This window comes from Electrona antarctica (genome assembly GCF_951216825.1).
Source record: "Electrona antarctica genome assembly, chromosome: 4".
Classification (NCBI taxonomy): Eukaryota; Metazoa; Chordata; class Actinopteri; order Myctophiformes; family Myctophidae; genus Electrona; species Electrona antarctica.
The window spans coordinates 46,772,221-46,785,319 of NC_136809.1; the positions used below are offsets into that span (position 1 = coordinate 46,772,221).

At 41.7% G+C, this 13,099-nt stretch overlaps 1 protein-coding gene across 1 annotated transcript in view; it reads left to right on the forward strand.

Annotated features, from left to right (window-relative positions):
• Positions 1-13,099, forward strand: part of pdcd11 (programmed cell death 11) — a 22,674-nt gene continuing 9,575 nt past the window's right edge. Inside the window, exons 1-20 of the mRNA XM_079500380.1 lie at positions 1-101; positions 572-703; positions 2,355-2,492; positions 2,733-2,897; positions 3,344-3,505; positions 3,605-3,725; positions 4,089-4,258; positions 4,936-5,043; positions 5,373-5,585; positions 6,034-6,158; positions 6,887-6,947; positions 7,236-7,382; positions 7,642-7,893; positions 8,054-8,179; positions 8,779-8,973; positions 9,355-9,525; positions 10,559-10,772; positions 11,400-11,552; positions 12,167-12,279; positions 12,512-12,990. Coding sequence (XP_079356506.1) covers positions 602-703; positions 2,355-2,492; positions 2,733-2,897; positions 3,344-3,505; positions 3,605-3,725; positions 4,089-4,258; positions 4,936-5,043; positions 5,373-5,585; positions 6,034-6,158; positions 6,887-6,947; positions 7,236-7,382; positions 7,642-7,893; positions 8,054-8,179; positions 8,779-8,973; positions 9,355-9,525; positions 10,559-10,772; positions 11,400-11,552; positions 12,167-12,279; positions 12,512-12,990 — 3,215 coding nt within the window. The 5' untranslated portion in view covers positions 1-101; positions 572-601. The remainder of the gene's footprint in view (positions 102-571; positions 704-2,354; positions 2,493-2,732; positions 2,898-3,343; positions 3,506-3,604; positions 3,726-4,088; positions 4,259-4,935; positions 5,044-5,372; positions 5,586-6,033; positions 6,159-6,886; positions 6,948-7,235; positions 7,383-7,641; positions 7,894-8,053; positions 8,180-8,778; positions 8,974-9,354; positions 9,526-10,558; positions 10,773-11,399; positions 11,553-12,166; positions 12,280-12,511; positions 12,991-13,099) is intronic.

Genomic DNA, 13,099 nt, shown 5'->3' on the forward strand with positions numbered 1-13,099 from the left:
ATCTGTGAAACGCCCACAGGACAATACTCTTCCGGTATTATTGAACCATGATGGCGTGCTAGTGGTCAACACGTGAGATTGGATATACCTCAACATTTACTGTAAGGATGTTTTCTGTTCAATTGTTAGCATTCATATGCAAGATATAGTTCTGTCTGTGTTTTCTAAACGTGCTTGCTTCGTAGCCTCAATGCTAATAATAACGTTGTTTAGTAGATAATCCCCTACATGTTTACGTTATGACTTTACAGATTTAGTACAGATTTGCCAAGCAGATTACTTCACTCCTTTCTTGCTTTATTAATGCGTGACATGGGATTAATAGGTATTGAGTAAAATAAGTCTATGACAAGTCTTGACGTAAGGCTAGATAAGAAGCAGTCAGTCTATTTTGGATCACATTATGTTGCCGCTTGCCGTACTGAATGAATCAAGCCTGTCGTAGATGTATTTTATCGAGTCTGACATTTGCTTATATATTAAGTATCTCACTTTGATCCAAAGTTAGGCTACAGTGTGTTTGTAATATGCGGGCGACCTGAGATTAAGTGAGAAACTCACTCCTTTCCAGTCGTTTTAACACACGGATAAATTAGCAATCATGGCATCAATGGAGGCGGACTTCCCTCGGGGAGGGACAGCTAAGAAGACTACTGAGGGCCAAGCAGATGCCCAGAGGACAGAGGTGGACAACCTGTTCCAGGTATGAGATGAGAAGATTTTCACTTACACCTAGCCAGAAACTAATGTCTGGGGTTTTCATGTCTGTCTTGTAAAACCATTCTAAGATGATCCATGGTCGTAGCCATACAGGTCATGCACCAGGAAATTAATCATCACTGTTTTTTCATTGGTGCTTTTCTGAATCTGCATGGCAATATGTGACAATTTGGTATGGCTTATTATTATTGTTAACCCTGGATGAGTTGAAGGCAACATATAAAAGCAACTCCAGTTGCTTTTTCTGTTCTATTGTACAGGGAATCAAACCTCCCAAAATACACATTTCAAAGAAAGAAAGTGAATTCCCAGACACACCACTGATCACCTACATTGATCTGTTGAAACATATTAACAGTAACACTGTGGCTTTGTCGTAAGTACCTTTCCCAAGGTAGAAAGGTCCTTGCGACCGAGACATCTATATGTTTTAAGTGGTCAATGGAGAGGTGTGGTCAATGTGTGCAGCCAGGAATACATTTTCTAATGACATTTGTTTCACAGCAAGAGGCAATGCAATACGTCTTTGTGAAAGTTCTTTCCGTTTTCACTTCAATGCTCTGCTGTGCCCTTTAAATACCAATTGCCTTTCATATAATGTGGCCCCTACAGACTGTAGGAGTTTTAAAGTTGTCGGCGAGTCATTAGATCATTATGTATTTCACACTACAGGAGTCTTAAAAAAAAAAAATCGACTGTCATTATATCTGTGTGGCTTTCACACTAAACGATTGATAGCCGACTAGGCATCATCACACACTGCAAGAGTTCACTAAGATGCGATCCAGACCCGATACATATAGGCTACATCATTTGATTTTTATTCCAATTCATTTTGACATCTCACGTACGTGCAGGGTGTCATACAAGCGTGAGACCTGAGACCGACGCCTCTCTCTCTCTCTCTCTCTCTCTGCATGCACACACACACAGGGTGAAATGTTTGTGATAGCGTAGCCTACATGCGCTATAGCGAGGCAGGATGTTAAATCTTGATTTTCATAATTCTCTGTATCTCTCCGTATGTGCACACAGCACACACACGGCGCACAAGGTCCAAACAGCAATGTTGGGCTAATATAGCTACCAATATGTACGACACAGAGATTTACCCAAGGAATAAAGGTTATATATATTATCATCTGTTGACATCTATCGATACAGTCGACAGACAGACTGACAGACAGTGGCTGTGAGCACATGCAGCTGTCTTGTGAAGTTGTGCTCTCATTGGCTGTAATACAGGATTTCTCGGGACGCGGTCGCAACCCAGTTCATACTGTATGATGTCCATTGTCCAGTCGGCGAGAGAGCCAAATATCAAATCTGCTAGATATTCAGAAACGGTCGGGATGGCGTCGGCGAGCGCTTTTATCGGCACTGGATCTTCTCGCAGCTCCTTTCACACACAGCGAGCAAAACCTCGGCGATCAAAGCCCGATCTTGGGTCAGATCGGGAGTTTTGTCGGCAAGCACCAAAAATGATCCCGACAGCATAATCGGAGCAAATATCGTGCAGTCACTGCAGTGTGTACGAGCCATTAGTTCTCTCCATCAGGCTTACTTAATTATTGTATGAATTATCGTTATTCTGTAGTGTACAATACATGATGTGATGCTTTGTCTTTTTTTAGTCAAAACCAACAGAAACCAAGAAAAGGAAAGTAAAAAAAGGTGATGGCACACAATCAAAGAGGCCAAAGACAGATGATGAAGAAGACCCGCTGACTCTCAATGCTTCAGTCAAAACTGTTGAAATTCTTCATCACAAGGTAAAGGGATTTTGGCAGAATCTCCACTTTTAAGTTAACTATATTATTTTATTTGGTAAAGAAATGTTCACCACAAATGTTTTCAAGTAATCCCTCTATCATTAAAGCAACACAAACCCACATTTATCGCATTAACATGAAAACTAAACATAAGGAACCAAGATATTTTTCAGAACTCAAACTGCAAGGTTTGTAATGATTTAACGATTACATTTATGATGATATTTGTTTCTTTCTCAGAATCTGAAGGTGGGCACGTTATTGCTGGGCTGTGTGAAGGAGGTGACAGACTTTGAGGTTACAGTCAGTCTTCCTTGTGGCCTGCAAGGCTACCTCAGCATCAACAACATCTCTGACACCTACACCAAGCTCCTCAGCGAGCAGCTGGATGATGACAACATGGAGGTAGCGACTGTGAATTCCATTTTGACAATCCATTTTTAATGACAAATGGCTTGATAGTGTTCTTGCAGAGGCAAAATATTTGAAGTGAGAGAATTGAGGCATTTGGTTCCAAAGAATCACACCCGTGTGAAGTGAGAGGCGCTAATATATTAAAGTCTAACTCATGTTGATTAGGTGATGTAAAACAAACGGTGCCAACACAAACATTAAACGCCATTAACAATAAAGAGACAATATGATGTAAATGACACATTATGACGTACATTTTCCCTTCATTGTCAATGCGTTTACAAAACAAACATTGAACTAAAGACAAACACTAAACCTGTGTATAGGAGGGGCTGGCGCCCCTCAAAAATAAACCTAAATGCCAAAGTCTTACTCTTATCTGGAATATTGAACATACCGTATTTAATTGCTGGGCCTTGTGCTATTTATTTCTTTAGGAGATCTGTTCTCTGCCACACCTGTTCTGCCCTGGTATGTTGCTGAGATGCGTGGTTGCTTCATTGGGTTTGAGCAAAGGAGGCTTTTTTAGCATCAAGCTGTCAATCAATCCCAAGCTGGTCAACAAGGAATTATCCACAGGCTCTCTGAAGGCTGGCATGGTGAGTCAACAGTTAAGCATCCTCAATACGTAAAACATTGTATATCTTTGAATTATTTGTCAAAAATGAATGTTGTGCTCTGTGTTTATGATGACGTAGACCCTGAGTGGCTGTGTGCAGAGTGTTGAAGACTATGGCTACTTAGTTGACATTGGAGTCAGTGGAACAAAAGCTTTCCTACCCAAGCAGGCAGTAACAGGAAAACAGAACAGCCCTGAAGGTATCACAGTACCATTCATTTCATATCACTTTTCACTTGAATCTTAGCCTGAGCACTTGCCCGAGCCCTAGCCCCGACGACCTTACAGGCGTATGCAAAGCTCAACTTATGTAACTTAGATAGCATTTCATGTAGACATAGCACTATATAGTATACATGCATAGTTTCATTATATAGATATTCCACTGTTAGGTTCTTAGCTTATGTATGATTCACGATGAAGTTTTTATGTATATGATAATGATGAAACCATGTTTTTTGTTCTTGCTTACTGTAAATCGCTCAGGATTAAGAGCGTCTGCTGAATGCCTAAATTGTAATCGAATATGTTACATTTAAATTATTTTGTTCACTTGTGCCCAGAGCTGAAGGTTGGTGAATATGTGACTCCAAAGCTGGAGGAGGTGAAGAATGATGGATGCTTGGTTCGGCTATCTGTTAACCACCTTGGCCAGGCCCATGCTCAGTTCAAGCATGGCTGGACCCTCACTAACCTTCTCCCCGGGTCCTGGGTCAAAGCCAAAATCAAAAAGGTAAGACTGTGAAAATAAGTATTACCTTAACAGTTCTACTGCGTAACCTGTGTTCCCACTATTTAATCCAATATTCTACGCTGCCTAGATTGTCTTATTACCTTTTGGAGCATACGCCGAAGTATTTGCAGCTTTGATCGACGAAAATCCGGCGGAAAATAGTCCGATGGTTTGTTGTTGAAGAGAAAAACATGCCGCCATTACAATGCGAAACAAGAACAGCCTCCACAGCATGTTGTAGTTCAAACAAACCCACCGTTCATATGCATTGAGCTCATTTTCCCAGAAGCCCTAGCAGCCCAGAGCATGGCTTGATTTCTGGTTTCGTCATCATAACACGACGGCCTCGTCACCAGGTCCGCGACAAATCCGCTCTTTCTTTTTAATTATTACAAAACGGCCAATTAAACAAATAGCGGGTTTAGCGTATTAAGCAGGGGGGAACTTAAAGCCCTCAAAGTGTTAATGACAGTAATACCACCTATATATCTATTCTCTAAGGCTAAGCATATGGTGCGATCCAAAATTCTGGTGGCATCTTTTTAATCGAAGATTCTTTCTGCTTCAATAAAATGTGTGCTCATCAAACACTGAAATTAGACTTTTGGCCACAGTAGGTGGCACATTTTGCATTTAAGCCTATTTTCTTAGTTTTAACCATCCATCTATTGTCACAGGTAACGAAACATGGTCTGATCCTGGACTTCCTGTCCTCGTTCCGTGGCCAGGTGGATGCTCTCCACATGGAGCCAGAGCAGACTTCCAGCTACTCTGAGGGAGCCGAGGTACATCGCTACTTGCATATATAGATCCTATTCTGACTTGAATTGGATGGTGGCTATGAAAAATGTGATAGATTTAGTTGTGAATTATTCTAATTGGCAGCCATTGTGCTGTATTGTAACAGCATTATCGGGATGCCAATTTATTGGTTCCTGAATTTAGATACATAGGCTTAAATGTGTTACTGGCTGGAGATGAATGAAGTCTGCTATCAAAAAAACTTTTCTTTAGTTGCCTAACGGCTATAATACGTTCCATTTATTTTTGCAGTGCTTTATATGTTTGTAGTGAAATAAAATTCAACTTTAATTCTGTACTCGTCTCTCTCCAGGTGCAAGCTATTGTGCTGTACAATGAGCCCTCCAGCCGTCAGATTGGCCTCTCCCTGCGTAGCCACCTCCTTCAGCCGGGGGCCAGTATAGACACTAGTCCAGCTGGTGGGGAACGGATCGGTGAGGTCGTCAAAGGCTGCAAGATAACCACCATGCACCACATGTCTGGAGCCATGATGGAGCTGCCGGACAAGACTGTAGTCTTCATACATGTTAGTTGCAGCCATGCAACCATTTGAATATTATTATTATTATTACTATTACACCCACGTTTTGGCATAATCTTCATGCGTTCTCCATGGTTACTATGGAGGGTTTGTAGGGGAGGCTGAAAAAACTGCCAAAAAGAACACGCACAATCAAACAAAGTCACAAGTAAAGAAATGAAAAAAATCCGCACACCATTTTCTGCTCCCAGTGAAGGTCTGAGGAAGGGCTCAAACGCTACCACTTTAAGTGAAGAAAGTTCTGGGAGCAGAAAATGGTGCAGATCTTTTTCATTTCTTTACTATGGAAGGTTCACATTCTCCCCACTTAGCACAATGATAGAATTGCTGTGCTTTTTTTGGTAGATTGAATTGGGGTGATGCAAATATGCTGGCATGCCAGATGCCGACGTCACCATTTTGTTTCCGCTGACCCCCTGTCTGTCTCCCACAGAAAAACCACCTCAAGGAAACATACATGGAAGCCAGGGATGACAAACTGCTAGCCTCGTCTGAGCTCAGCTGCAGGATCCTGGACTTCAGCGCTATGGATCAGATCCATTTAGCTAGTATAAGGAAGTAAGTTAAAGGACAACTTTAGTTTTTTTCAACCAAGGTTCATGTTTTAGGTTGTTATTAGAGAAAGTAAAAGATGAGTGTTAATTCTTTTTCATTTGCTGCTTTCTTTCGTTTTAGGGATTTTAGCTATTTTTGACAGGGGGGCGGGGGCATTCGAACATGAGGCTAAATATGTATTATTGTACACAATTTTATAGCGATTTATTTTTGTATTATTTACTGTAGTCCTACTAGACCCCAGGAAATTACATCTGGCCACAAAAGATCACGGGATCTACTGAATGTGAAGGGGTGACACACTGACATGTTGAGCCATACAGCACAGTATGGCATACCTCTATAGTACCCTCCTTCACATTCAGTAGATCCTATGATCTTTTGTGGCCAGATGTAATTTCCTGGGGTCTATAGTAAATAATAAATCGCTATAAAATTGTGTAAAAAAAGACATATTTAGCCCCATGTTCGAATGCCCCCAAAAACAGCTAAAATCCCTAAAACGAAAGAAAGCAGCAAATGAAAAAGAAATAACACTCATATTTTACTTTCTCTAATAACAACCTAAAACATGAACCTTGGTTGAAAAAAACTAAAGTTGTCCTTTAATGTGGCATTTGTGTGCTTTTTCTGTTGCTTGAACTTTTATATCTTTTTCTGAATTAATACATACTAGACCTGTGCCTGGTGAGCGTCTTGTGTTTTGTGGTAATATTTTGGTCTGCTTCCAGGAGCATCATCGGGAGGCCTTTCTTCAGATACCATGACCTTCATGCTGGCCAGATCGTAGAGGTAAGAGCAGAGATCGCCTCATGATTAGTTACAAATCGTGCTCACATGCTGACATTTTGTAATGCTGCACAATATAATACATGGCAACAAATAAAAAATGTGAGTGGTGACACTGTTCCATCGTCTCTGTGAAAGAGAGGTTGAGCTTTTTTTCCCTTGTCTGTACAGATTTCACATTTATGTTTTGTATAATCTTATTTTCCTTTTAATTTTGTAAGTATGCTTTGTTAACTGTTCTTTTCATATATTAGCCCTCATTAATGCAACAGTTTCCTCTACTCTTTCAAGGGGACAGTGTCCACCCTGATGAACCATGGGATGATGGTGAAACTGTCTGACCACATCCAGGGCATGGTGCCCAGGACCCACCTGTCTGACATCGTCCTCAAGAACCCAGAGAAGAAATACTCTGAGGGCATGAAAATCAAATGCCGGGTCAGTAGTGCGGCAATCTGAGAACCCATCGTCAAAAAATTAAGGAAAAACAGCGCTCTCTTTTCCTTCGACAGAGTCGACAACAGTCTGTCTCGAGAGAGACTAGTATACGCTGATCATCTTGCAGTCATTCCGTTGACATTAGCGCCACTGGGCGACCACCTCCATGCAGGCGTCCGCTAATACTGAAGTTTGTGTGTTGAACATGTCTGGACTCTTTCTTGGTGCAATGTATTGTGAATGTGTTTGTTTTCTTCAGGTGCTGTCGGTAGACCCAGAGAAGAAGAAACTGACCCTGAGCAGGAAGAAAGCCCTGGTGGAGTCCACGCTGCCTTTGTTCCTGAGCTACTCGGATGCCCGCCCTGGCCGTATCTCCCACGGCTACATCGTCTGTATCGAGAAGTTTGGCTGCATTGTGCGTTTTTACAATGACGTCAAGGGCCTGGTACCTCTGAAAGAGCTCAGCTCTGAGTTTGTGCAAAAACCAGAGGAACTGTTCTATATTGGACAGGTGAGTTATATTGATGTTCAGCTGTACCTTTTGTACATACAAATAGAACATTGAATAGACTTTTGCCTGAAGTGGCTTCATAGATTTTACATTTTAATTGACACTTTGTACCGTGACCCTTTCAAGCTGATGAAGAATAGTGATGTTGTTTATTGTCCAGGTGTTGAGGATGAAGGTCCTTAATTGTGACCCAGAGAAGGAGAAGTTGCTGTTGTCCTTTAAGGCTGTGGTGGAAGGAAACACAGAGGAATGCCCCAAACCACAGTTTGACTTTGAGGTCGGGAAGGTAAGACAAAGATGGACCTTTTGCAGGATTCCATAGGACTTTGATATTTGTTCTCCCTATTGGGGGCATATAATTATCAGCGAAAATGTTCACAAACATCCTCCCGTGGCAAAGTCGTGTGACAAAGTATGAAATAGCATAGTGCGTGAAGCCGGTTTTGTCATTGGTTAGTTAAAAATCACACCCGTGTGAAGTGAGGGGCACTCTTATCATCATACATCATCTCATTCCGGCCAATCACAATTTGCGTCCTCACCTTCGTCTTCAATGTTTGTGTTACACAATATTTGTGTTTACACAAACACTCAAAGCTCCATTCATTGTCAATGGCATTCAATGTTGTGTTTGCACAAACACTCAAAGCTGGCCATTCATTGTCAATTGCATTCAATGTTTGTGTTAAGACAATGTTTGCGTTTAAACAAACCCTCAACGCTTGACATAGGAGGGGCTAGCGCCCCTCAAAAATCACACTTGTTTGCCTTTTATCATGATGATGAAGTCACCCACTTATGTCATTTGCCGATGACTTGGTCTGACAAAAAAGAAAGTCCATAGGCTGAATCTAATATCTGCTCTGTGGTTCAACTGTCATTTAGAAATTGGATGCCAAGTTGCTGAAAAAGTCAGACAGTGGACTAGATGTGGCCATTCTCCCTGAAGAGACCCATGCCGTACTACCCACCATGCATCTCTCTGACCACATGTCCAACTGTCTCCTATTGCGAGATGCTTTGCAAGAAGGAGACATCATCTCCAACCTGGTCTGCCTTAACAAGACCAAACTGGGCATTGTATCCTTTCTATCTGAACATCATCAATGCATACGATAACTAGATTAATATCTATCTATAAATGCACCGAAAAATGTGTGTCAGTCCTTCTGTCTGTCTGTCCTTCCGTCTGTAGCCTACACTTCCTTATATTAACCTGACTCCGCCAGATGGGGCAGTAGATAGTACTCTCTACTGCCCCATCTGGCGAACATCATTTGCTGTTCATATATTCAGAACGGGTAAGGACTAGTATTAGTTTTAGAAGAGATCAGCTCAATATAAATTAATTGGAGGTAACATTTTGTCACATCTTCATCAAATTCTGATTATATTGTAACTTGAGAAAATGTAAGAAACTATTCCCATGCGTTGTTGTCCTTAACTGCACCTGTTTTAAAGACCCTGACCAAGAAGCCCTCTGTGAAATCATCTTTGGAGGATGGAATGGTTGCTAAGGATTTCTCTGCCCTCAGCGTTGGCATGCAGATGATGGGCTGGATCAAAAGAAACATGCCCTATGGTGTCTTCGTAGAGTTCCCATATGGACTGGTTGGTCTCGCTCCCAAGTCGGTGAGTCCAGAAGGCTGTCTTCCGAAGTCGATGAGAAAGCCTGAATAGTTGTTTGCACACTGACAATAGATCTAAGCTCACAAAATATTACAGTGCGATGCAATGTTCCCTCTAATGTTTCCTCGGTCTGAGCAAACACTCCAACCTTCTGAGCGCAACTTGAACAACAGCTGAGCAACATATGATGAGTGCACTTTGTACATTACACTCATGTCAAGTTATGGCTTATTCAAGCTAAATTACAGAATAAGTAACAGTTGCATTACTTTTAGTAAACTGTAGGCTAAAAGATCAGTTAAATAAAAGTTTTAAAAAAAGTATAAAAGTCAAAACATTATTATTTTATGTGAACACATGTAGAGGAATAAATGTTGTGTACATAAATACAATAAGCCTAAATGAGTCAAAAAAATAACAATGCATTGACATACTAAAAAAGTAGCCTAATAATGTATGCATTTAGTCTATATACTGTATGATATTATGTGAGCATTTGCTAGGCCTACCATTTGTAGCCTTACTAGACTACACTAGTCTGAGTTAAATTAACAATGGCTTTTGGCCATGGAGACTGGGTCCCAGTCCAGAGATGAAAATCATAATGAAATGGCCTATTGCCCTAAGCTATAAATTCTATCAATTTAGTTTGCCTTATTTGGGGGTCCTTGAAATGGCTGAGAATCACTGGGTTAAACTGTAGACTATAGTTAATTCACAGAAAATACAATACAATAGCCTACACAACCATTGGAAACCCCTTGGTTTTAGAAAAGCCTATATTTTGCTGTTTCGCGTACCGTAATTGTGTTGGACAAAACTAAAACGAAACCAGCCGGACCAACAAGACCTTGCATCTTCAAACTGTCCACTAGCCACAACGGTAGAAAACATTTTGTTGTGAGTGAGTCTTAGCTCTTTTCAGCACACAACAACCAGCACTCAACTATAAATCAAGCCTAAGCCATTTCAGTACAATAACTGTACTTGACAGTAAAAATGTCAAGTAAAATTCTGTTTCCATCCTCCCTTACAGGCCATGAGTGACAAGTTTGTCAGCGATGTAACGGGTCACTTCCAGATGGGCCAGACCGTGTTTGCCAAGGTGACCAACCTGGATGAAGAGAAGGGGCGTTTCCTGGTCACCCTGAAGGTGTCTGAACTGATCACTTCGGAGGGGGATCCCCAGGCCAGGCTGATCAGCGGTCTGCAGGAAAGAAGGACTGTGGTAGAGATGATGGCCTGTAGAGGTAGAATCATTTTGTATGTCTTCTGTATATTTCCATTGGGGAAATATAATTCAATGCTTGAACACCCTTTACGTCTGTGTGTTGGTTAAAAAAAAATCACACCCGTGTGAAGTGAGGGGCGCTCTTATCATCGTACATCATCATCGGCGACTTCTTACTGACAGTTGAGAGTTGAAAACCTTGTGTATATATACAACATATCAATGTTTGTCTTACACAATGTTTCTGTTTACACTATGACGTAAAACTGTCCATTCATTGTCAATGGGAATTTGTTTGTGTAGGACAAGGTTTATGCACACAAACTAAAAGCTGAACATAGGAGGGGCTAGTGCCCCTCAAAAATATTGAACCAATGAAAAATATTAAAAAGTGCTTCTGACAAAACCAGCCAACTCCATTAGACCCTCAAACTAGCAGCTAACTCCACCCCATCTCCCCCTCTCATGCAGGTATATGAAAATATATAAAGTCGCAATACCAACTTTATATTGCTTTTTCTTCTTTCTTCATTTTGGAGTTAGCTGATTTCTGCCCAACAGCAGATATATAAAGAAATAATAACTGAAATGTTCGCCTACAATAACATGCATAACAAAATTAATCCTCCATGTTTTCCTTTCTCAGATGACTCTGATATTTACCAGCAGCTGTCTGAGCTTTCTGTGGGTCAGAAGCTAATGCTGACTGTGGATACGTTGAAAGAAGGTGGTGGTGTGCTCTTTAAATCAGACCACCTATCCAGTGCCACCATATCTGCTGTCAAACAGCATGTCATGGGTATGTACAGTATTGGGGAAAGTCAGCCAGTTGCTGCAATATAATGTTGTAATTAATGTCACTGTCTTAGGTCCTTATCGCTTTCATCACAAAGATTATTTTATTTTAACTTACATTGAACACAGCACTCATCCTGTTGACCGAAAATATGATAATCACAATAGTCTCAACAATGTGGCTCAGGAGGTAGAGCAGGTCGTCCAATGATCCGTGGGTCGGCGGTTCGAATCCTGGCTCCTCCTGTCCACATGTTGAAGTGTCCATGGGCAAGACACTGAACCCCACATTGCCTCCAATGAGTCGGTCGGTGTGAGCTTGCCACCATTGGTGTATGAATGTGGGAAGTGAGGACGCTGGCGTCGACTGTTTGTCGCTTCACGTCCCTATGAATGAATGGACCATTGTAAAGCGCTTTGAGCACTTGGAAAAGCGCTATAAAGATGCAATCCATTATTATTAATAGACAGAAATGTAGGAATTACAGTGATCTTGCGCTCTGCCACTGTTGCATGTTACCCTCTGATGTCGTTCCATTTGATCTTCTACTGCAACACCAGTCCTGTTTATGAGACATTTAATACTCTAATAATCACATTTCATCTGTGTTCTTTCAGGCGTTAACTTGACCCCAGGACAGAAGGTTAATGCAGCCATCCTCCATGTTGACTCCGGTTCCAGTCACGTTCATGTGTCTGTCCTTCCCAAGCTAGTTGAGAAGAAAAAGTCTGTGAGTATTACTCTCCATTACTTACCTTGGTTTCCCCCCCTTGTTTTAGCTTTGAAATGTTTTCTGAACACTTTTATTGCAATGATTCATAATGTATTTTTGGATTTCATACAACGGATACACCGACTTAACCTTCTTGACCTTACAAATCTGTTCTTAACAAAGACTCTTGTAATTAGTACTAATTACTTCCCTGCCTGTCCCTAATGTTTTTTTTTACATATTTTAACAGTTAATGGACGGGTCAAAATACGCAGCGACGGTCCAGCACATGGACGACGACTTTGCTGTGGTCTCATTGGACGACACAGCCCAGCTGACGGTGATCCAAACCACGGGTCACTTGAACGAGACGCACAAGCTGAAGCTGGGCAAACTTCTGACCGCCAAGGTTATAGAAGCCAGCTGTCAAGAACTGGAAGGGCTCCCCCTGGTGTCCTGGGAGAACACCGCACCGAAACGCCAGCGCACACTTTCGGACATCAGTGCACCAATGGGCGGTTACGCCTATGGTGAGATAGTCAAGGGTACGGTGCGGACGGTGAAGCCCACATGCGTGTTGGTGACACTAGAGGACGGACACACGGGAAGTGTGCACGTGTCACAGGTGGCAGAGGAGGTCTCCGCTAGCGCCTTCCCCACGTCCTTGATCAAAGTGGGCAGCGAGGTCACCGGCAGAGTCATTGGAGGCCGTGAGGGCATTACCCACAGGTGGATACCGCATACTGGCTTTCACATGGAAGTTATTTTCTTTTAGACTGTGCTTAAAATAAGCACAGTCTAAAAGAAAATAACTTCCTCCCTACTAAAATAGTAGGGA